Source organism: Ictalurus punctatus, chromosome 20 (genome assembly GCF_001660625.3).
Source record: "Ictalurus punctatus breed USDA103 chromosome 20, Coco_2.0, whole genome shotgun sequence".
Taxonomy (NCBI): domain Eukaryota; kingdom Metazoa; phylum Chordata; class Actinopteri; order Siluriformes; family Ictaluridae; genus Ictalurus; species Ictalurus punctatus.
This window is the reverse complement of record NC_030435.2, coordinates 9,187,727-9,210,226: the sequence shown is the minus strand read 5'-3', so window position 1 is coordinate 9,210,226 and position 22,500 is coordinate 9,187,727. Positions and strand designations below refer to the sequence as shown.

Here is a 22,500-nt window from a genome sequence, read left to right as displayed (position 1 = left end):
ACTTAATGTTGTTTTTGTATTCACACAATTACACTGAAGACCCTAGGGAAAACCAGACATTTTGTTGCTTCCAATACTTACAGAACTGATTTGCTGTTGCAGGTTAATTTTAATTCTTTATTTAGCTTTCAGAAATCCATATTTTATATATATATATATATACACACACACTCTCTCTCTCTCATTTTTTTAATTTATATATATATATATATATATATATATATATATATATATATATATATATATATATATATATATATATATATATATATATATAAAAATAAACACACATATACAATGTAAAGTAGTGAGTGTACAGCTTGTGTAACATTGTAAATTTTCTGACCCCTCAAAATAACTCTACAAATAACGCAATGGCTAAACCACTGGCAACAAAAGTGAGTACATCCCTAAGTGAAAATGTCCAAATTTGGCCCAAAGTGTCAGTATTTTGTGTGACCACCATTATTTTCCAACACTGCCTTAACCCTCTTGGGCATGGAGTTCACCAGAGCTTCACAGGTTGCCACTGGAGTCCTCTTCCACTCCTCCATGACGACATCACAGAGCTGGTGAATGTTAGAGACCTTGTGCTCCTCCACCTTCCGTTTGAGGATACCCCACAGATGCTCAATAGTTTTTAGTCCATCACCTTCTCCCTCAGCTTCTTTAGCAAGGCAGTGATCCTCTTGGAGGTGTGTTTGGGGTCGTTATCATACCCTGAGGCCCAGTCTCCAAAGGGAGGGGATCATGCTCTGCTTCAGTATGTCACAGTACATGTTCACATTCATGGTTCCCTCAATGAACTGTAGCTCCCCAGTGCCGGCAGCACTCATGCAGCCCCAGACCATGACACTCCCACCACCATGCTTGACCGTAGGCAAGACACACTTGTCTTTGTACTCCTCACCTGGTTGCCGCCACACATGCTTGACACCATCTGAACCAAATAAGTTTATCTTGGTCTCATCAGACCACAGGACATGGTTCCAGTAATCCATGTCCTTAGTCTGCTTGTCTTCAGCGAACTGTTTGCATGCTTTCTTGTGCATCATCTTTAGAACAGGCTTCCTTCTGGGATGACAGCCGTGCAGACCAATTTGATGCAGTGTGCGGCGTATGGTCTGAGCACTGACAGGCTCACCCCCACACCCCTTTAACCTTTGCAGCAATGATGGCAGCACTCATACGTTTATTTCCCAAAGACAACCTCTTTGGTCGACCACGGCGAGGCCTGTTCTGAGTGGAACCTGTCCTGTTAAACCGCTGTATGGTCTTTGCCACCGTGCTGCAGCTTAGTGTCAGGGTCTTGTCAATCTTCTTATAGCCTAGGCCATCTTTATGTAGAGCAATAATTCTTTTTTTCAGATCCTCAGAGAGTTCTTTGCCATGAGGTGCTATGTTGAACTTCCAGTGACCAGTATGAGGGAGTGTGAGAGCGATGACACATTTACATTTTACATTTATTCACTTAGCAGACGCTTTTATCCAAAGCGACTTACAAATGAGAAAGATACAAGCAAAGCGATATCAAGCAGAGAACAATACAATAAGTGCTACGAGATCCATTAATTGAATTCCAGAAGAAGCAAAGTGCAGAGTAGAGGTGTAAGTGCTTTTTTTTTTTATATGAGTTTGTTAGGTGTTCATTGAAGAGGTGGGTCTTTAGTTGTTTTTTGAAGATGGTGAGAGATTCTGCGGTCCGGATTGATATTGGAAGTGCATTCCACCACTGAGGAACAGTTAGTGTGAAGGTTTTGGAAAGGGACCTAGCGCCACGCTGAGTTGGAACTGCTAAACGGTCACTAATCGATCGCAGATTGCGAGAGGGAATGTAGGCCTTCAGGAGAGAGTTGAGGTAGGAGGGTGCTGTTCCTGACAAGGTCTTGTAGGTGAGCATCAAGGCCTTGAACTTGATGCGGGCAGCTACAGGAAGCCAGTGGAGCGAGATGAAGAGGGGTGTGACATGGGTTCTCTTGGACTGGTTGAAGACGAGGCGCGCTGCAGCATTCTGAAATCATCTGAAGGGGTTTGATGGAGCTGGCTGGGAGGCCTGAAAGCAGTGAGTTGCAGTGGTCCAGTTTAGAGATAAGAGCCTGGACTAGAATCTGTGTAGCCTGTTTGGTGATGTAGGGTCGGATTTTCTTGATGTTGTAAAGGATGAACCTACAGGACCTTGCAGTTGCTGAGATATGGTCTGCAAAGGTCAAGCCATTATCAAGAATCACCCCAAGGTTCCTGGCCGTCATGGTTGGCATGAGTGTGAGTGAGCAAAGCTGTACAGTGAGGTTGTGGTTGATTGAGGGACAGGCCGGGATGACGAGAAGCTCAGATTTTGCCAGGTTAATTTAAGATGGTATTCCTTCATCCAGACCGAGATGTCCAAAAGGCAAGCAGAGATGCGTGCAGAGATGTTTGGATCGTCAGGCTGGAAGGACAAATGGAGCTGGGTGTCATCAGCATAGCAATGATATGAGAAGCCATGAGACTCAATCACCTCCCCTAGAGATGTGGTGTAGATAGAAAAGAGGAGTGGACCCAGAACTGACCCCTGTGGAACGCCAGTTGTGAGTTGCTGAGTTTCAGAAATACCTCCCCTCCATGATACCTTGAAGGATCTGTCAGAGAGATAGGATTCCACCCAGTGCAGAACCGTTCCAGTGATGCCCAGGCTGGAGAGAGTTGACAGGAGAATCTGATGGTTCACAGTGTTGAAAGCAGCAGAGAGGTCAAGTAGGATGAGGACAGATGATCTAGAGGTTGCTCTTGCTAGTCGTAAGGCTTCAGTGATGGAAAGCAGAGCAGTCTCCGTGGAGTGGTTGCTCTTGAAGCCAGACTGCTTGGTGTCCAGGAGGTTGTTCACACCAAATTTAACACACCTGCGACCTTGTAATACTAACAAGTCACATGACACTGGGGAGGGAAAATGGCTAATTGGGCCTAATTTGGACATTTTCACTTTGGGGTGTACTCACTTTTGTTGCCAGCGGTTTAGACATTAATGGCTGTGTGTTGAGTTATTTTGAGGGGACAGCAAATTTACACTGTTACACAAGCTGTACACTCACTACTTTACATTGTAGCAAAGTGTCATTTCTTCAGTGTTGTCACATGAAAAGTTATAATCAAATGTTTACAAAAATGTGAGGGGTGTACTCACTTTTGTGAGATTCTGTGTGTGTGTGTGTATATATTTATTTATGGAATGCACCGAATGTTCGGCAACCGAAATTTTTCGTCCGAAAATAGCAAAAAAAAGAAAAAAAACAGCAAAAAAAAAAAAAAACGGTTTTGGTGTTTGGCCGAATAAGTGAAAAGGCCAAATAAATTTGACTGAACAATGACATTTGATATACGCGACCAAATAGCCTAGCAACCAGAGTGAGACGCGCGAATGTCACGACATCGATGAGGGGGCGTGCGCGCATGCACGCACGAGCTACGTGCTCTTCGGATGTGTACTGTGGACACGTGGGTTTGTTTTGTTTCTGTTCCAGAGTATTCAGTCATGTCGCGAGACGTAAGGGAGTAGAGTACGGAAGCAGTTAAAGTCTTACTTATTTAAGGGCAGGCAGACAAATCCAAATCATAATCCAAAAAACTTAGTCAAGACAGGCAAAGGGAATCAGAGTCACGTTCACAGAAAACAGGGTCAAAACAAGAAACATGACCTAGTACTGGGAGCGGAAAAACCAGCGGGGACTAAATGAACTAATCTATAGTTTAAACTAACAAAATCTATCAAAGAACATAGCATTAACAACATATCTAACTATACTATACCTACTATAATACCCTGCGAGGTGTACAGGGACGCAAGCGGTATATATCCTCCCAATATAATCAGCCGTATATAACCGAATAGAACCATTTTTGCACTTTTGTCAATGCACTTTTTAGTTGTAGGCTACAGAGTGTTACATTATTTCAGCAGTCAGTTATAGGCCTAACATAGGCTATTCAAGGGGGGCTCAAAGATGACCACATCAAAATATTTTTATTTTACTCATTTATTTATTTAAAAGTTATATTGTGCCTTGTTGGTAGCCTACGCCTGCTGGAATGAAAAAAAAAAATGTTCAGTGTTAAATGTTTTGAAATTGTAGTTTTCGTAATTGATTTTTTTTTCTTTGAAAAGCAAGACAAAAATAGCAAAAAGCACATTTTGACTATTTAATTTATGCAAATGGTGAAAAAAATGGCAAAATAAATGGAAAAAACGCAAAAAACCGTGTTCAGCATTCGGGCAAGTTTTTCATTACATTCGGTTTCGGCCAAGAATTTTCATTTCGGTGCATCCCTTTTATTTATATATATATATATATATATATATATATATATATATATATATATATATATATATATATATAAAATATATAATATATATATTATATATATATATATATATATATAAAATATATAATATATATATATATATAATATATTTTATATATATTTTATATATATATATATATATATATATATATAATATATATATATATATATATATATATATATTAATATATATATATATATAAAATATATATATATATATATATATATTATATATAAATATATATAAATATAAAATATATATATATAAATTATATATAAATATATATAAATATAAAATATATATATATAAATATATATATATTATATATAAATATATATAAATATATATATATATATATATACACACACACACATATATACATACACATATATACATACATACATATACACACACAAGGTTGGTTGATCCTTTTTAACCAACAAATGCAGACTTCACAGTCAAAACAAGAGCAGACATTCAGAGCTATTAATTGTTTAAACAATCAATATAACAAGGCACAACTAGGCAACAAACATCTGTCACATGTTCCAATATTTTTCATTCACTTGAAAAATGGGTGGGTTCAAACAAAAGATGCCATGTTTGAAGTTGTTTAACACATCTAGATATAAATACCATGAAATAAAAGCTGAAATTCTGATACATCCTCTCATACTTTTGCTCTCAATCCCAAATGTCTTCAGTTTATAGCAAAAAATATAATAAAAAAAATAAATGGCCTTCTCATTCCAATATTTTCCAGGAAGTACACACACGTATGTGGACATCCCTCCTATTTATTGAGTTTAGGAATTAACTAGCATTGCTAACAGGTGCAAAAATAACATGCATAGCCAAGTAATCTCTGCAGACCAAAACCGGCAGTAGAATGTGTCTTACTGAAGAGCTCAGTCACAGTTATTGTAAAATGTAAGTGTCTAGACACAACAACAGCTCAGCCACAAAGCAGTTGACCATAAAACTCACAGAGCAGAGCATGTAAAAATTACCTATCCCCTGTTGCATCACTCATTACAGAGTTCCAAAATGCCTCTGGATGCAACATCAGCACAAGTACTGTGTGCCGGGAGCCTCATGAAGTGGGAAGAAGTTCCCACAGACACTTAAAAATATTGTAGAAAGCCTTTCCAGGAGAGCAGAGGCTGTCAAAGCCACAAAGAGAGGATGGAAGGGGCAATGCCATATTAATGTCCATGGTTTCAGAATGGGATGTTCTATAAGCTCAAAGTGACTAAAAGTCAATATTTGGTCTGACAACCAAAAAATAAATAAATAAATAAATAAAAAAACAACCAAGTCATCTCAGATACAGTTAACTTTTACGATGAGAAAATTAGGAAATTCACACCTGACTATAGGGTAATTTCTATATAAACAAACGGGTACCAAAAGAGGAATTTGTGCCAACAAGGTCACATCATATCTGATTGGAACATTTAGGGGATGGCACAGTCCAGGTATATTGTGAATTTGCATTGTGATGAAAAAAATTTATTTTCAAAATATAATTTTTTTAGCTAAATATATTGCTGTAGAATGCTTTACAAAAGCCCCTTTTCTTACTTTTGTTTCCCTTTAAGCCCAAACAAAGAAGAAAACTTGAGCAGTGGTGAGAACTCACCTTTTAACAGTTTACTGAAATCAAACTTGCTTTCAGTAACCAGGTGTGGAACAACTTTATGATATAAGCACATCACCTGCAGTAGCAGAGCCTTAAACAAGATCAGCTTTTGATTTCCATCACCTGCGGTACATATGATAGTTACTTCAATAAAATCAACAAAATTATGCACAGTAAAAACAACAAATGCACAGTGCTTTACCATGTTCTTGAGTTTTAACCTCCTCTGCTTTTAGTTTTGCCATCTGTACCTCATCCTCCTTTTTCTCATTCTTTGACAGTGACTGCCAAATTGATACAATGGACATGATGTCTGGTAAAACCTGTCGAAAAAGTAGAATAATGCCTTCAACGTGTCTTCATGTTTACTTGCTTTGTATTATATTCCCCATTGTTTTTATATCCTTTCTGAGACTGTTCACACCTTACTCAGCGCTTCCCTGTAAAGCTGTGCAAACTCTTCCTTGGCATTGAGACTGTGGGAATCAAAACTATCAAACACTGGACTCTTCAGACTGTGCTCCATATTCTTCTGAGCTCTTCTTAGGATAAAAGCTATCACAGTGAGTGTAGCATGCTGCCCCATCACACTGGGTAACTGTTGAAGATTAACATGATTAGTAAATTAGTTAAACTTAGAACATCTGTACCCTGCTCATCCAATCAGCCAGTCATGTGGCAAATGGCAACTGAAACTCTTGGTACAGGCCAAAAGCTTGGGTTAGTTATCTCCAGGGATTTCCAAAGGAAGGGACATTAATGCTGAAATTTGTCTGTAATTGCAAATAGTGCAAATACACAGCTAAAAAAAACTAACTACATGAATGTCCAAATATTCCAATATAATACATGCCCTCACTCATCTCCCCACAAAACTATCCCCACAAGAGTAGCCACAGCACTTCACTTAGCTGGAGCAGGCCTTCTATGAGACTTGATGATCACTTGCATCTTAGCTGGAGGGGGTTTCCCTAGATACACCCTAACCTCTGGAACAGTGTTCCAAATAAGATTAGGAATGTTAACTATTAATGTCAATAATAGTTGTTAAATCTAAATTAAAATCTCTAACTTGGCCATCTGATTCGCAGCTTTGCCGTCCGATTTGTTGGCCCATTATGGACAAACGGTTTGGAATACTAAAAATTCTTTAGATAACTTTTGAGAGGCTTACTCTGAAGATGAAGTGCCCAAATCTGGTGGTGATCGGAAAAAAAAATTGGAGTAACAAAAAACTACTGAGTTCAAACCCCAGCATTGCCAAGCTGCCACTGTTGGGGCCTTGAGCAAGGCCCTTAACCCTCAACTGCTCGGATGTACGAGACAAATGTAAGTCGCTCTGGATAAGGTCATCTGCCAAATGCCGTAAATGTAACTAGAAGATTATCTTTTGGAGTCAGAAAAATGTACTAAATGGCGACATTTAAATCAAATTAAAAAACACGCATTCAACCTTCGGCTGCACCCATTTCCGTCTTTGGTTATAGGAGAGCAGTGGGCTAAGTAATGACTTAAGTAAACCCTTAATATTTTAGCCCTACACCAGACAGCTGGACTTGAGGACCCTGAGACTGATACGATCAGTTGTCTCCTAGCCTGGCCAATCGTCACAGTCATGCAGGGAAGAGTGGTCATCCCTATGGAGATTGGAGTTGGGGGGTTGTTATCAGGGATGCTCAGCAAGTGGGGGTGGGGGCAAAGCACAGGTTGATTTGGTTTTTAATATGTGAAGACAGGTCCAGTATGGGGAGGTACAACTAGGGAGTCCTGTGCTGAATCGGTTAAAAAATTGCTCATTGACTCTGCCCCCCTCTGCTGATGGTCTTTGATGTTGAAGTCTATAACCTGCTTCATGCCCAACCACACATTCCTTATATTGTTTTGCTGCAGTTCAATCTCCATCTTCTTTCTGCAAGAGTCCTTTAACTCTCTCAGTCTCACCTTTAGCTCATGCTATACCCTTTTCAGCTCGTCCTTGTCACCAGACCTAAAGGCTCTCTTCTTTTTACTCAACAGATACCTCAGGTCACTGGTGATCCAAGGCTTATTATTGGGAAAATTGCATAGAATCCTGGTTGGGATCATTGTATTCTGTGATGCAGTCAATAATATTACATCAACCCCATGTGGCTTGCATAGCACATTCTAATCTGTAGTTTCACAGCAGTCTTGCCGGGCCTCACTGGACTCCTGAGTGCACCTCCTCACAGTCCTTGTGGACTCGGACTACCTTCAAACTGCAAGAATGTATTGTGTTAACAAGACGAGGTTATGGTTTGATCTACCGAGTGGGGTCACGCAGTGCCTCTGTATGCTTCTTTAGCATCTGCATGCAAAAGGTCCAGTGTTCTGTTAATGCAGTCAACAATGCAGAGAGGCAACAAAGTGGTGGAAAGATGAGAGAGTGGAATCCAGATTTACATTTACAAATCTTCAGCAAAAGGCCACAAAAGCTTTGGGGTGTTGAGACTGTTACTTAGCAAAAGTGGAGTGTATTGCGTCACATGCCGCATCCTGTGTCAGCTGATGATGGCACTGTAGTCCAGGAAGTCCACGTGCAGCCATATTTCCATGAAGCACAAAATACTACCCTCCACATACTCCATTTGGGTCCGAATCAGTGTACACAGCACGTCTATCTTATTTCCCAAAGACCTCACGTTCCCCATGATGATGGACCGAACCGACTGTTTCAATCTCGTCCTCCTGCTCTGCACCCCCGGTGTCTCCTCCTGAGCTCCACTGGAATTGCAGGTCTGGCTCCAGGGCAGAAGCGCTGTTTGGGAGAGCACAAACAGCTGGTCTCGTGCATATACAAACACCACCACTCTGCTCGACATGACCCCAACCAGAAAAAGTGAGGAAAACGGCAGAAAAACCATAAAAACATAATAAAAATGTGTGAACCATAGTGAGTAGTAACCCTGTTAAATCAACAGGCAAAAAGTACCAAAAAAAATGGCAAAACCAATAAAAGCAAAGAAACTCCAGGAGTGCTGTAAAAGGTAATAAATGCTTGAACTCTGAAACCCATGGACATCACCAAAAGCTGAGTTTCTTCAGCAGGCTGTTTTAGATGTTTTCTAGCAAATTCTAATCTAGCCTTTCTGTCCTTGAGTGTTACCAGTGGTTTGAATCTTGAAGTAAATCCTCTGTATTTCATGAAGAGCTCTCTTGATTGTAGTTGTGACTACCTCCTTTAGATTGTTCTTGACTAGGCTAGATGTTGAAGGGGTTTGTCTTCACCAAGGAAAGAATATGGTGATCATCCACTCTAGCTGTCTCAAGGCCTCTTGGTCTGCATTCCTCCTTTTTAAGAATGACCAAATTGATGATCTGGCCACTCTGAATGTTTCGGTCAGCTCTCCATCCGTTTTGTTTTTTTCAGCCTAATGATGGACCCCTTCACATGCCACGACTACTCTTTGTACTGCATATTGAGAGTTCTCATGAACAGCTATCAAATGCAAAGGAAACACTTGAAACAACTCCAGACCTTTAATCTCGTTAAACAGTCTTGAAATAACAAGAAAACAAGCCATGAAATCAGTCCATTTACTTTTGAGGGTGTGAAAATGTATTTAAATAAAAATAAATTATATATATATATATATATATATATATATATATATACACATTTTCACACCCTCAAAAGTAAATGGACTGTTTCAAGACTGTTTAACGAGATTAAAGGTCTGGAGTTGTTGTCACACACACACACACTACTGTAATTCCTAAACTGTTCATGCAATATTTTGTTAAACCTCTTGAATTAAAACTGAAAGTCTACACTTCGCATCTTGATGGCTTCATTTCAAAAGTGGTCAAATACTTAAGGACCTGACTATATACTGCCATCAAAACCATTTTGCTGGTCATCTCATAGAATGCTAACTAGCGAAGCAGAGTCTCTACTCTGCATCATATAGCTGCATACAATTCTGGAAATTTCCTGTTTCACTGACTTTTTCTAATTTATATGTCCGTGGGAAATAGTGAGCATAGAACCTTACTGTGGAAGCGGGGCGTGGTTGAGCGCTGGTTTGTGAATGAAGGGTGTAGAATTTGGCTATGTTCTGTGTTTCAGTGAGTGGCGGCAAGGATGGGGGGGGGGGGGGGGGGATTAGAGCCATAGGAGAGAGAGCTGAGCAGTACAAACGATGTGTGTTTGCTATAAAACTGCTGAAATGCAAAAGTAAAGAAAAGAAATAATTAGAATCTATTTGAGTTGTCCCAAGTCTCCTCATTCCCAACTCAACCCAGGAAATTGTCACACTGACCATTATCCATTATGTTTAAGGTTAAAAACATTAACCTTAAACTATTAAACACCATTGTAACTTCACTAAAATTGTCCCTCTGGCAGCAGACAACTGCAAACATCTCACAGGAATAACAAAATTACAGTTCCAACAAATAAGAACTAGAATCATTACACACAACACAAATATTTCAATATAAACATATTTAATTCATTTTAGGATAGGAGTTTCCTTTAAATGTAACTCACTTTGAGGCCCTGATTGAAAAAGGACTTGTTGCAGACTGGAGGGAGAGAGGTAACTAGAACCATGCTGAGGAAATGAGGGACAGGAACCACCTCTTGCAACTGGAATGCCTGGGACACCTCAGGCTGGGACTGATAGATCTATGTGGAAAAAGACAAATAAGAATAGTTAAAATGTCAGTCATGCAGCACATTTATAGTATACTTCAACTCTTTCCCATATGGCAGAGAACTCACTTTCTTGAGTAGTGCAATGCTGTCCAACCAGGCTCCTTTCATGCGCGGAGTGAAGCAGAGATGTGTTTCAATAAAGTAACGGTGCAGAATATCAGGGTTGCACTTCAAAATGCTGACAAGCAGCTCAGCCACTTTTTGATCCTCAATGGCCTGCTTAAGGCTCACCACAAACTGTAGCAGGACAATATTCCCAGCTCTGGAAAAACAAGAGTTGTCTTTTATAAAGGGAAAAAATGCATTTAACTGCAATGACTAAACTGTCAAATTAACGTGATAGAGGGGTTTCCGGAAATCTCAAATCATCAGTCACAAAAAGTTCCCCACACATCTTTCATCACATTTACACCTAGTCAAAGAAGCCATGCAAATTACAGTATGAGAAAGGGGAGAATAAAAAGAACCATCTTAGTCAAAGGGATACCAAATGTTCTGAACATAAGTGTTAGCTTTGTCCAATATATAAATATTACAAAAGTTGCCATGAGAATTCACAATTAGTTTGAGTCCACCAGTGTTCAATTTAGTCAGACAGTAAAATATGATCTCAAAGCCTTTCCTTTTCAGAGAAGCTTGAAAAGTTGAGCCATCGCACTCTTTCGAGAAACACTGAGGGCCTAGCTCTCCTGGACACTTTAACTGCACATCAGAAGACTGACCACCCACTCTATTACACAAGTGTTCCAGTTCTGCCTCAGCATATTCAAAAATGACTTGTTAGTATTTTTTTTTTATTAGTGTTAAAATGGAGTATAGTAACATATTACTTCTCAGGTTTCTTTGAATGGGGCAAAAATTTCTTTGTTTGAACTCTGGGGGTGAAGGCATTAGCCAGCTCAGGTAATAAAGGTTTTCTGCCACCATGATTGGACAAACCTCTGCCAGCTCTGGCTCTCTATAAAAGTGTACGGTCACTCACTGCTCTTATTTTCTTTCCCCGTGGCCACAGACATCTTTGTGCAAGAAAAATTATTGATCAACCAACCAATCAACCAAGTTAATTAATATTACCTAATGAGGGGGGGGAAAAAAAAAAAAAAAAAAAAAACACCCCTTCAGTGCTTCTCGTCAACCTCCACTGTGTCGAATTCTTCTCCTGAGGTCATGGTGCGCAGCCACAGAGCAGTTGTTATCTGCCTTGCCCAGCAACGGGAAGAGTGGATCAATCTGGTCACCACAACTAACTAACTAGAAAAATAGTAAGTTCCTGAGAGCAGCCCAATGAATTGGAGTGGTTATTCCCACCATGGGATTTTGTTCAGCCAGTTGCTTGGCAAGCATGTTCCAGAGAAAGATGGCTGTATAAAAGCAATATATATTGCAAATACTCCATTTGCACGACATTAATTTGTTGGAGGTCCCCGGCATAAGGATACACATGCACAAGAAGGTATCCAGGTCACCACCACCACCTCTGGTACTTACCAGGGTTCACAGAACCAGTGACTAGCGCTGCATGTTTATGGCCAAAATGATAATCACGATTATTTAGATCAATATTGAGATCACGATTATTCATTGATTTTAGGAACAACATTTTTATTGCACTTTCACATTTAAATAAACAGACCACTGCTTCACCTCCATGTTGTGCTACATTCTTTCTAATGTACAAATCTTTGTATCAAATTAGACTGATCCTTAAAGTGCATCATCTCATAGAAGCAAAATATAAATAAAATTGTAACCAAAATATAAGATAAGTAAAAATAAAAATGCCATCAACCAAATGAAAATGTGATCAAATAACAACATGCAACCAAATTAAAAAAAATTCAGGCCTATGGAGAAAAGACAATAACAGTGTTTACAGGAGAAGAGATGCAGCCAAATCACAGAATAGAGTGGTGCAGGGATGATGTCATTTTGTACCAGAACCCAGACGTTAGCATCACACTGGTTCCTTCAACAAAACCCCAATAGGATTTTCACATAGGCTTTTGGATTATACCAAAAAAATAAGCTCTGTGACAAACAAAACTTTACAATACCAACGCGTTTTGTTCATCAAGATAAATTTCACAAATGAACACAACTTTTATGAAGTTTGAAGCCTAAATACAATCGCCAGAAATAAACAGCTAACCGGATGCTATAAACGAACTACACCACGGTCGGACCATCACCAAGCTTCCAACAACTTTTCCAAACTTGATTTAAAACCTTTTCCACAATAAAGATTTACTCTGTGGATGCATCTTCAAAGCATACCTGAACCAGTTTATCTGCAAAGTTTTTTCCTGTTCAGCGTGATGACGTTTAATGTCCCTGACAACGTTTGTGGTCCGATTTACTTGTTAATGTCATGATATTGCCTCGTGCAAGCGCTGGAGCATGCAGTACCCTCTAAAACCAGAAGCGAAGCTTGCAGTGCGAGCGCGAAAATGCAAACTCGTTTCCGGGTTTTGGCATTCAAAATGACGTCATCCCTGCACCACTCTACGGTGACTGGCTGCAAGTTTAGGAAGCGCTAGATTTGAAATGAAGCCGAGTTTTCTATGAGGGGAGGACGAATTTTAAATGCCAATATCGCAGTCGATCATGTTCATGTAATCTTGGGCAGTCAAAATCGTAGTCGAAATTAATATTCGATTAATTGTGCAGCCCTACCCATGACATAGGTAATTACAAATATATTATAAGGCGATAAATCAGACAAACTTTGTATTGATTTGCAGTGACCACTTCCACTTAAGCAGGCAACTGATTAACAGAGTCATTCATGCCTCTTGGTGTACATCTCACATCCACTTGAGTATATGGTGAAGGATGACTCTTCTAACTATATGAAGTTTTATCAACATCTCTGTAAACCAATGCCTAGTTTAAAAACCACATTTGTGCATTTGTCTCTGTAATGAGGGGTTTATGAACAGCAAGTCTACTGGAATATCCTCCTCCATGTATTTTTGTGTGTTGTTCTTATTGATAAGTCTGATCATGTTCTGCACTGAAATTCACCCATGTAGATATATGGCCCATTCAGAATCAACACTGAATGCAAAAGCAAAACCATACAAAATCCACCAACAAGAGATCAGAAACACCAGGGCAAGTTGTGATTATTCAACTAAAACAGCTGAGGAAACCGTGTTTTTTCACAAGCTAGCATTAGGTCATTCTGTAAAATAAATTTAGTGCACATTTGAGGACATCAGTAGTGATGCTGGGTGCCAAGTACCTTCCGGCTGTCCCCAGACTTGGGTCATGGAAGCTGATACCATGTTTGCGAGAGCAGCAGAGGTCAAGAAGGAAGCTATGAACAGACTCTCTCACAACAAGCCTTCCTCCTTCCTGTTCATTCATAGTCTAAGAAATAAAATGAAGCAGTATTACAAATAGGAGACAGACAGAAAGAGCGCAAACATGCCACAGAGAAAACATGACTTCATAAGATCCCATTCCTACCACACTATGATCAGTAGATATATCCACAGTGCCATTCCATTTGTACAGAGAAGCAATCAGAGTCAAAGTGGAAGCAGTGAAGAAATGTAACTTCTGAGTTTTGCTCACAGCAGTATTTTGCACAATCTGCAAAGATAAACAGAGAAAATTTAGGTAAAAACACGATACACAACATACAAAAGGCTTCTGAAAATGGAAATGAAAAAGCCTTGCCTTAGTCTGAAAGGTAGATAGTATCAGACTGATTGTTGATATCCTGTCTTCTTTCAGCCCTGTATTTAAGATTTCTGACAGAAAATCTAAATGATTAAAAAAAAAATGTGTTAGTGCCAAGCCACATTACATTGTAACTTTTCACACTTACATGAAGTAAATAATACCTTTGGTGTCCAGTACATGTACTATAGTTGCAGTGTCTCCATACATCAGAAAAGAGAGGGCAAACTGAATGTAGGACATGCGAACGTCTGGTCGGCCCTATGAATCAAAGCATCAATAAAAATCCTGCAATTAATACTTCTACAGTGTGTGGCCAAAAGTATGTGGACACCTGGTAAATCTCACACATATGCGCGTCTTCCCCAAACTACTGCCACAGAGCTGAAAGCACACAATTAATTACAACGTCTTTGTATGCTATACCTTTAAGATTTCAGTGGAATTAAGGGGCCTAGCTCAAACAAAGGCATGGTTTGGCAAGGTTGGCCTGGAAAATCTTGAGTGGTCTGCCCAGATCTCAGGACGGAAGGACAGAAATTTAAAAAGCTTGTTTTTTTTTCCAATTTACGACGATTCTCGATTACACCGTTTTTAGTTTGTTTCTTACATAATGCAACTGAAAAAGGACAATTTAAATCAAACTGGCTGTTTTTCCCCCCAAGGGACTGTACAAGCACAACAAAACTTGTATATATCCTTTCAAGAATAGCAAACCGCTCCGACTACAATTCAGTTAAGGAAAAGTGCAAAATATGAAAACCAGACACAAGGCACTTCTTTTCAGATTTTTGAAAGAAATACAATGTTTCCCTTCACCTACTCTTGTTCTATGTATGATGTACAGAACCGGGGATACATGAGCGGGGCAACAGACAGAAGTTCATCTGTGGCAGTGTCATTGTATTGACTGTTGAGGTACTGAACTGTGGTGCATTCAATGTGTTTTGTGAGTTCAGTGTACATCCATTCTCTGTACCGCTTAGGCCAGAGGTTCTCAACCTTTTGTAACTAAAGCCCCCCAAGCCTTCCCCATCATATGGCCCCCCCCATATTGCATGAGACCAAGTATAATGATTATATATTCGACATAAAATCTATCTATATATAAACTACTCAATTTGTTTTGAGCGATAGATTTTTTTTGCTTTTGTGTTTCTGTACTTTTTTTTAAATTACTTTTCATACCTTATTACTTTTATAAAACTATATAATGCACAGGTATGGTACATATATTATCACAAATGTTTCTGAACACAACTTCTTTGAACAAGAGAACTAGGCTGTAATAACGTGGACTATTTTACATGTAAAATATGCTGCATTCCATTCGTCTTGCATTCTAAAAACATTTGCATACAAATTATGTAAACTGGGACAAAGGGCACATCTCATTAGCCACGACATTGTTAAATTAATCAGTGGGACACCTGCACTTGCTTCTTTTTCATTCACGTCTACATCAGCTGCCGTGCCATCACCGGAATGTGCTGCTCCGGCTCTCAGACACTCGGTGAACAGAGCAGACGCAGAGAGAGGTAGCAAGACTTCACGCTTACAGGACAGTACTGGCGACATTTGGAAAGTAGGTAAAGGTTTGTCCAAATCACTAGGCGCTTTTATTGGCGGCAAAAAAAAAAAAAAAAAAAAAAAAAAAAAAAAAAAGGGGCACTAAAGGAGACTGAAAAGTCGTTAAGTTGGCAACACTGGTCTGCACGGACAGCTGGATAAAAGGCAGGCTAAGCTCCACCTCTACCTAGGAAAAAAAAAAATGCAGAGGGAACGCTGGGTTTTTCATTTATGCACACTATTTGAAAAGCAATACAATACACAGAGTACCCAAATGATGCCCCGTCTGCATTTTTTTCTTGAAAACAATTAGCTCCCCCCTTCTGATCTCATCTCCCCTGTTGAGAACCACTGGCTTATCCTACACAGGGTGTCAGGGAGCCTGGAGCCTATCCCAGGGGACACCAGGCACGAGGCAGAGGACACCCTGGATAGGGTGCTAATCAATCGCAGGACCCAATTGCACACACACCACCCCATTCATACACTATGGACACTACAGAGATGTCAATCAGCGCATGTCTTTGGACTGAGGGAGGAAACCGGAGTACCCGGAGGAAACCCCTGAAGCATGGGGAGAACAGGCAAGCTCCACGCACACACAGGGTGGGGGCAGGAATCGAACCGCCAACCCTGGAGGTGTGAGGCAAACGTAATAATGACTAAGCCACCATACACACAATCTTAAGACAGCTGTGCTGTGATTTCGGCTATATTTGTATGTAAAATTATCACTCAGAGATAATCAAAAGCGAATGAACGCGCTGCCCCTCTCCTCCCCTCATTGAACAGAGTAGCCGCAGCAAGAATGAGAGGTGTACCTGCAGCGGGAAACCAAGACCTCGTGATCATGGGGCAGTACTGGCCACAATCTGCTATGGGATGTTGCCAAGGTTGCCCCAAAAGTTAATAGATTTGTTGCTACGTGCGTTTTTGAAAGGGGGGTGGGGGGGTAGCTAAAGGAGTCTGAAAAGTGGACCAGAGCTATCTCTCATAGTGAGTGAGTGAGTAGTGGGAGGAGGAGGAGCAGCTGCAGCAGGGATTCCTATTGAGTGAAAGGATGTATTCGTTCTATTTGCATTCTATCGAAAATAAACACTAAAGTTTAATGATTTTGTATTTATTGTTTATTGACTTTTTATAATTCACACACTTAAGCACCACTGGATAAAAACCTTGGCTATTTCCAAGGGTTTCCAGTACTTACATTTCAAAAAGCCAAATTCAAGCACCTTGTAGGAACCCAGTCACATACACAATTACTGAAGCGGTTTTATATTTACATTTTTTTTTGCAGTGAAACTCAATGTTTAAAAAAATACATAAATGAATTATAACTTATTGATGGCATTGCGGAGTCTATGACTACGTTTACATGGACAACAGTAATCTAATTATTGACCTTACTCTGAGTAAGTTGTGATTAAGCTGTTTACATCAGTTGCTTTTATAATACTCCTTTCATGTTCCCGTTTTACATGTTATGAACATAGTTCGATTAACAGCACACGTCATTACGTCACCACACCACACCGTCCGACGTCCCTCCAGAATTACACGAATCAACATACAGGTCTTGGTTATGGCACCGTATACAGTTTTGGGGGTTTTTATTTTAAATTTTTCAAGTGCGGTTAATTATCTGTCATGCTGTACGTGAAAATAGACGACTGCTTGAAACCGTGGGCTGCGTCCCAAACATTAATAACAACAATATATAATAATAATAATAATAATAATAATAATAATAATAATAATAATGTGATTAAGCTCTTTTACTGGTAGCCAAAAAATGGCATTTTTGTCTGTTTTGGGGGTACCCATGTTCAGCATTGATTTGTTTTGTGATCACACACACCACAGTAATGGTTAATGGCTCATATGAAAGTAGACACTTAAGACTTAGCAGTTATCTCAAGTATTTCTTCTTTTACCTAGCCTACCCGGGGCAATATATTCAGAATTTTTTTTTTTTTTTTAATTATAAAAAAAATTATTTACTTTAACACAAATGTCATATCTTCACAGCAAATGTTGATATTAATCCCATTCTTGGTCTCAAAGATGCCCCAAGTATTTGTCCATGACAAAATATGAGGAAGTTATCTCTAACCACTAAAATTGTGTGTAAGGTTATTCAAACAGGTTAAAACCTCTCCAAAATGGCACGAAACCTCTCCAAATGGCACCAAACTTCTCCAAATGACATAAAACCTCTCTAAACGGCACAAAGCTTATAAAAATGGCACAAAGCCTTTAAAAATTGCAGACTTCTAGAAATAGAAAACATTTTTTTTAAAAAGGCACAAAATAACCTCTCCAAAAGGCACCAAACCTCTCAAAAAGGCACCAAACCTTGCCAAATGGCACAAAATGAAAACAAATGGCAGTAGCATGAACTCTGTTACACAATGTGTGATTTCACACACAAAAAAAAAGTCTGAAATAAACTTATGAAATATAACGTTTATTAAAAATGGTACCAGAGCCCCAGGTGAATGAGCACTTGCTCTCCGAATGGCTCAAATAATAGACACACGAGTGACCCCTCTCCTCTGACTTCTTTTGGGGGTAGATAGAGCCCCTCAACTCAATCCACATATTCTTCCTCCAAAAATTTTTTAAGAAAGAGCCATTCGGAAATAACTGCTCCAGAAGCTGTGCCACATTCAGGCTTTTTCAGGAGCACGCCACCTCCAAAAGCGATAAATCACACGCTGAGCGAAAACCAGTAGAAAACTAACAATCAGAAAAAACTGCCAAACATGCAAAAACCAGCTGTATAAAGTTTTGCAGGAAGACCACTAGAGCGGAGCTGCCATTTCCTGATAGTTTCTCTGCACGGCCCTGTAGCGCTTTGCTGACTGGCCTGTACCCGCTGACACAACTCGACGCACGTGTAAAAGGTTTGGTTGTGCTGATTACGCATTTGATTTTCTCAGCTTCTGAGTGGTCGATCATGTCGAGTTTGGGCTTGTTTGAAAGTTAGAAGTATCTACAATTGGTCCATGTGGGTGTCAATCAAGTGAGCCTGCCCGATTAAAATTTAGGAGGCGGGTTGTTCAACATAGCCAAAGCAGATTAGCGTTTGTTAGATGGTGTCTCAGTTTAGTTTATGGCTAATTACTAATTTCCAGAGGGGTGGGATACCAAAACACAATGCATTTTGAAGAGGACATTTGTGACTAAATATGGAACTTTGCATTTGTTTTCTTCAATAAAGCTGATGGACTTTATACTGATGGAAATGTGCATGATTTATAAAACCGCAAGCGAACTGGATTTTCGTCTATGTGGTAATGTAAGGTAATAAACGTTTATACAAGTGAGATCTTTGGTTTAAATGTTATAATTTTATTGCGGCAGTTGTATACGGTGTTTTACTATCAAAAAAGCTTTAGGCGTGCTCTCCAATTTATCTCTGTCTCAATGTTTTCGTGGAGAGGTGTAAATTGTTTGCCCAGAAGTGAGCTCAAACACGGCCCATTTCCCACCCCCCTGCTCACCAGCAGTTAAGCACACAGACATAAAACTGTATACACAGAAAGCCAACAGTGTCCTGACTAATCTTATACCAGAACTGCAGCAATAAAATAATTCATTTGTTTATACTAATTGAAAATGTCCTATAAGTCGTTTTCCATTCCGCCAGCGGAATGAACGCAAGTGTCAGGGTGAAAGGGGTTAAGCTGTTTATATGTCTGTAATACACATCGATAATGCGACAAAAAAGGAGTACTCCACATGTTTGGAGTGACTGCTTGGGGGCAGAGCATAGCTCTGTGGGAGACTGTTTTTATCAAGTTAAAGGCTGCGTTTTTTTGGTTCGTATTGCTTTAATAATGACTTTCATTTTAAATAAAACTTGTAATAAGTAAGCGTAAACGTACAATATCGATTACCACATTTGAAAATTGTGTAAAATCATTCAATGGAATTAACCAAATGAATTGTGAATAACGTCCAGCACTAACCTCAACCGAATTGAATACCTGTGATAAATTGGAATACCAACTATGCTCCAGGCCTTCTTGCCTGAATTCAGTGGCTGACCTCACTAATGCTCTAGTGGCTGAATAAGCAAATCCTCATAGCCACACTGCAAAATCTAGCGGAAAGCCTTCCCAAAAGGCTGTTATAGCAGAAAAGGAAGACAAACATTGGAATTAGATGTTCAACAAGCAAACATGGGTGGAATGGTTAGGTGTCCATATACTTTTTGCCATAGTGTGATCTCCGACCTGTAATGTGTTAAATTTATTTACAAAAGATGACTCTATACTGCCTATACCATGCAGCACTAGTGTATGTAAAAAAGGTAAAAATGTACAAAAATAAATAAATAAATAAATAAATAAATAAAAAGGTGTCTACAATTTAAATCTAGATGGGCAGAAAATAATCTAAATTAAGAGCTCACAGTTCTGTCTCTCATGCGAGCAAGACTGCTGAGAGTTTTGTTGAAGACCAAACTGCTGAAGATTTCACAGGCTGCTTCAGTGCCCTGAGACACCATCACAGTCATCAAACAAAGGCACTGTCGGACAAGCCTGTACACACAGAACAAACAAACAAACAAACAAACAAAATAAATAAATAAATACATACATACATACATACACCAGTCATGGTCATATTTATGAACAAAGATACAGGCATCAATAGAATTAGTTTAATCTCAGATTTAACCATCCACAGGTCCATAATGAGAACTGGTTAGGGATTGTGTGTCCATGGGCCTGTTTAAGCCATATTAGCTGCGACAGTGACTGCCAGATTTCAATTCATAAAAATACAGCACTGTCCAGAATTTGTTTGACTGCTTACTAGAAAATTCAACTCAACCTGCTTGTGGGCAGGCCATTTAAAGTAAAGTACTAATCTAACAGCTGTGCAGTTGGGCTAGAGTACTGAAACTTACTGACGATTCCCTGAACACAAAGTGGACTGCAACAACTTCATGTGTGATGAAACCGTCTTCTTTACAATGCTGGAGCCCATAAGATTGAAATGAGAAAGGTCACTTGCTGTCCGCAGCAAAATCAACTCCAAGCTCTGAAATATCAGCATCAGCTAAACAAAGAAAAAGATGCATTATATAAAAGGCCTGGATACCTGAGAAGTCACCTACAGTCATGCGAAAAAAATAAGCACACCTCATGGAAATTGTTGGCTTTTTTTTTTTTTTACACATATTTGGACAAACATTTGATCCTCTTTGAAATGGTGCCAATTAATATGTTGATACACTAGCAAATGACAATTTACATTTTGTACTATTTAATTTAAATTAACAAAAAAAAAAAAAAAGTCACGTAGAAAAAGTATTTGCCCCATCCTGATTTCTTCTGTTTTTGCGTCCCTCATAATTAATTGGTTCAGAAATTTAAACAAAATCGAAGATATAAGAAAGGCAACCTGAGTAAACGTAAAATACAGTTTTAAAATTATAATAAAATTTATTGAAGCAAAAAGGTTATCCAATACCAACCAGGCCTGTGTTAAAATGTACTTGCCCTGTAATTAGTAATTCCCCAAATTTATGAAACCGCATTCGTAATGGGGTTCAGCTGGACTAGACCCAACCAAGCATAATTACTGCCAGCCCTGCTCAATCAAAATCAACACCTAAATATAATTTTTTGAACAGCATGAAGTTGGAAAAAAACGTCTTGCTTAGTATCACACTATGCCAAAATTGAAAGAAATTCCAGAAATGATGAGGAAGAAGGTGGTTGAAATACATCAGTCTGGGAAGCGTTACAAAGCTATTTCAAAGGCTCGGGTACTGCAAAGAACCAAAATGAGAGCAATTATCTCGAAATGGAAAAACTCTGCACAGTAGTGCACCTTCCAAGATGTGGCCGATCTTCCAAAATTCCTCCAAGAGCACAGCAAATACTACACAAAAGAACCAAAGACAACATCAAAGATCCTCTCTTGCATCAATAAAGGTCATTGTTTATGACTCTACTTTCAGAAAGACACTGGGCAAAAATAGCATCCATGGAAGAGTTCCGAGGTGAACATTAAGGCTCATTTGGCAAATTACAGAACACACTTCGATGATCCTCCAAACTTTTGGGAGAATGTTCTGTGGACTGATGAGTCGAAAGTGGAACCGTTTGGAAGAGAGGGGTCCTGTTACATCTGGTGTAAACCAAACAATTCCACAAAAATATATCATACCTATGGTCAAGCACTTTGGTGGTAATGTGCAATAATTGAGGGAAACAAGGTTTACCAGAAAATCCTAAAGGAGATTGGCCTTCAGAACACATGGTCTTCAGTCCGTAAATTGAAACTCAAGCACAACTGGATTACGCGGCAATACAATTATTATAGGAGTAAACCTTAGTCCTAGAAGTAAGTGAAAGACTTCTCCAGTTGCTGGACACCTTCAAATCCATAAAATTAGAATCAGGTGTTCAAGATTGGGTGCCAGTGACTGGAACCTACTTAGGGAGTGCAGGTGGAACCAGTCTTCCTTAAACCTCTCACATCTAGTGTCTGGTTTTCCCTTTGTTGTGTGATCATGCCAAAATCTTTCAAAATAAATAAATAAAGAAAGAAAAAGAAAAAGATAAT

At 39.2% G+C, this 22,500-nt stretch overlaps 1 protein-coding gene across 7 annotated transcripts in view; it reads right to left on the bottom strand.

Annotated features, from left to right (window-relative positions):
* The window catches only part of urb1 (URB1 ribosome biogenesis homolog), a 127,023-nt gene that overhangs the window by 99,939 nt on the left and 4,584 nt on the right, over positions 1-22,500 (bottom strand). For all 7 annotated transcript variants that reach the window (XM_053673566.1, XM_017495325.3, XM_053673565.1 and 4 more), the window contains exons 3-13: positions 20,834-20,985; positions 20,333-20,462; positions 14,508-14,604; positions 14,341-14,426; positions 14,128-14,253; positions 13,901-14,028; positions 10,723-10,918; positions 10,489-10,626; positions 6,403-6,576; positions 6,181-6,301; positions 5,979-6,101 (exon numbers count right to left, since the gene is read on the bottom strand). In XM_053673566.1, coding sequence (XP_053529541.1) covers positions 5,979-6,101; positions 6,181-6,301; positions 6,403-6,576; positions 10,489-10,626; positions 10,723-10,918; positions 13,901-14,028; positions 14,128-14,253; positions 14,341-14,426; positions 14,508-14,604; positions 20,333-20,462; positions 20,834-20,985 — 1,471 coding nt within the window. The remainder of the gene's footprint in view (positions 1-5,978; positions 6,102-6,180; positions 6,302-6,402; positions 6,577-10,488; positions 10,627-10,722; positions 10,919-13,900; positions 14,029-14,127; positions 14,254-14,340; positions 14,427-14,507; positions 14,605-20,332; positions 20,463-20,833; positions 20,986-22,500) is intronic.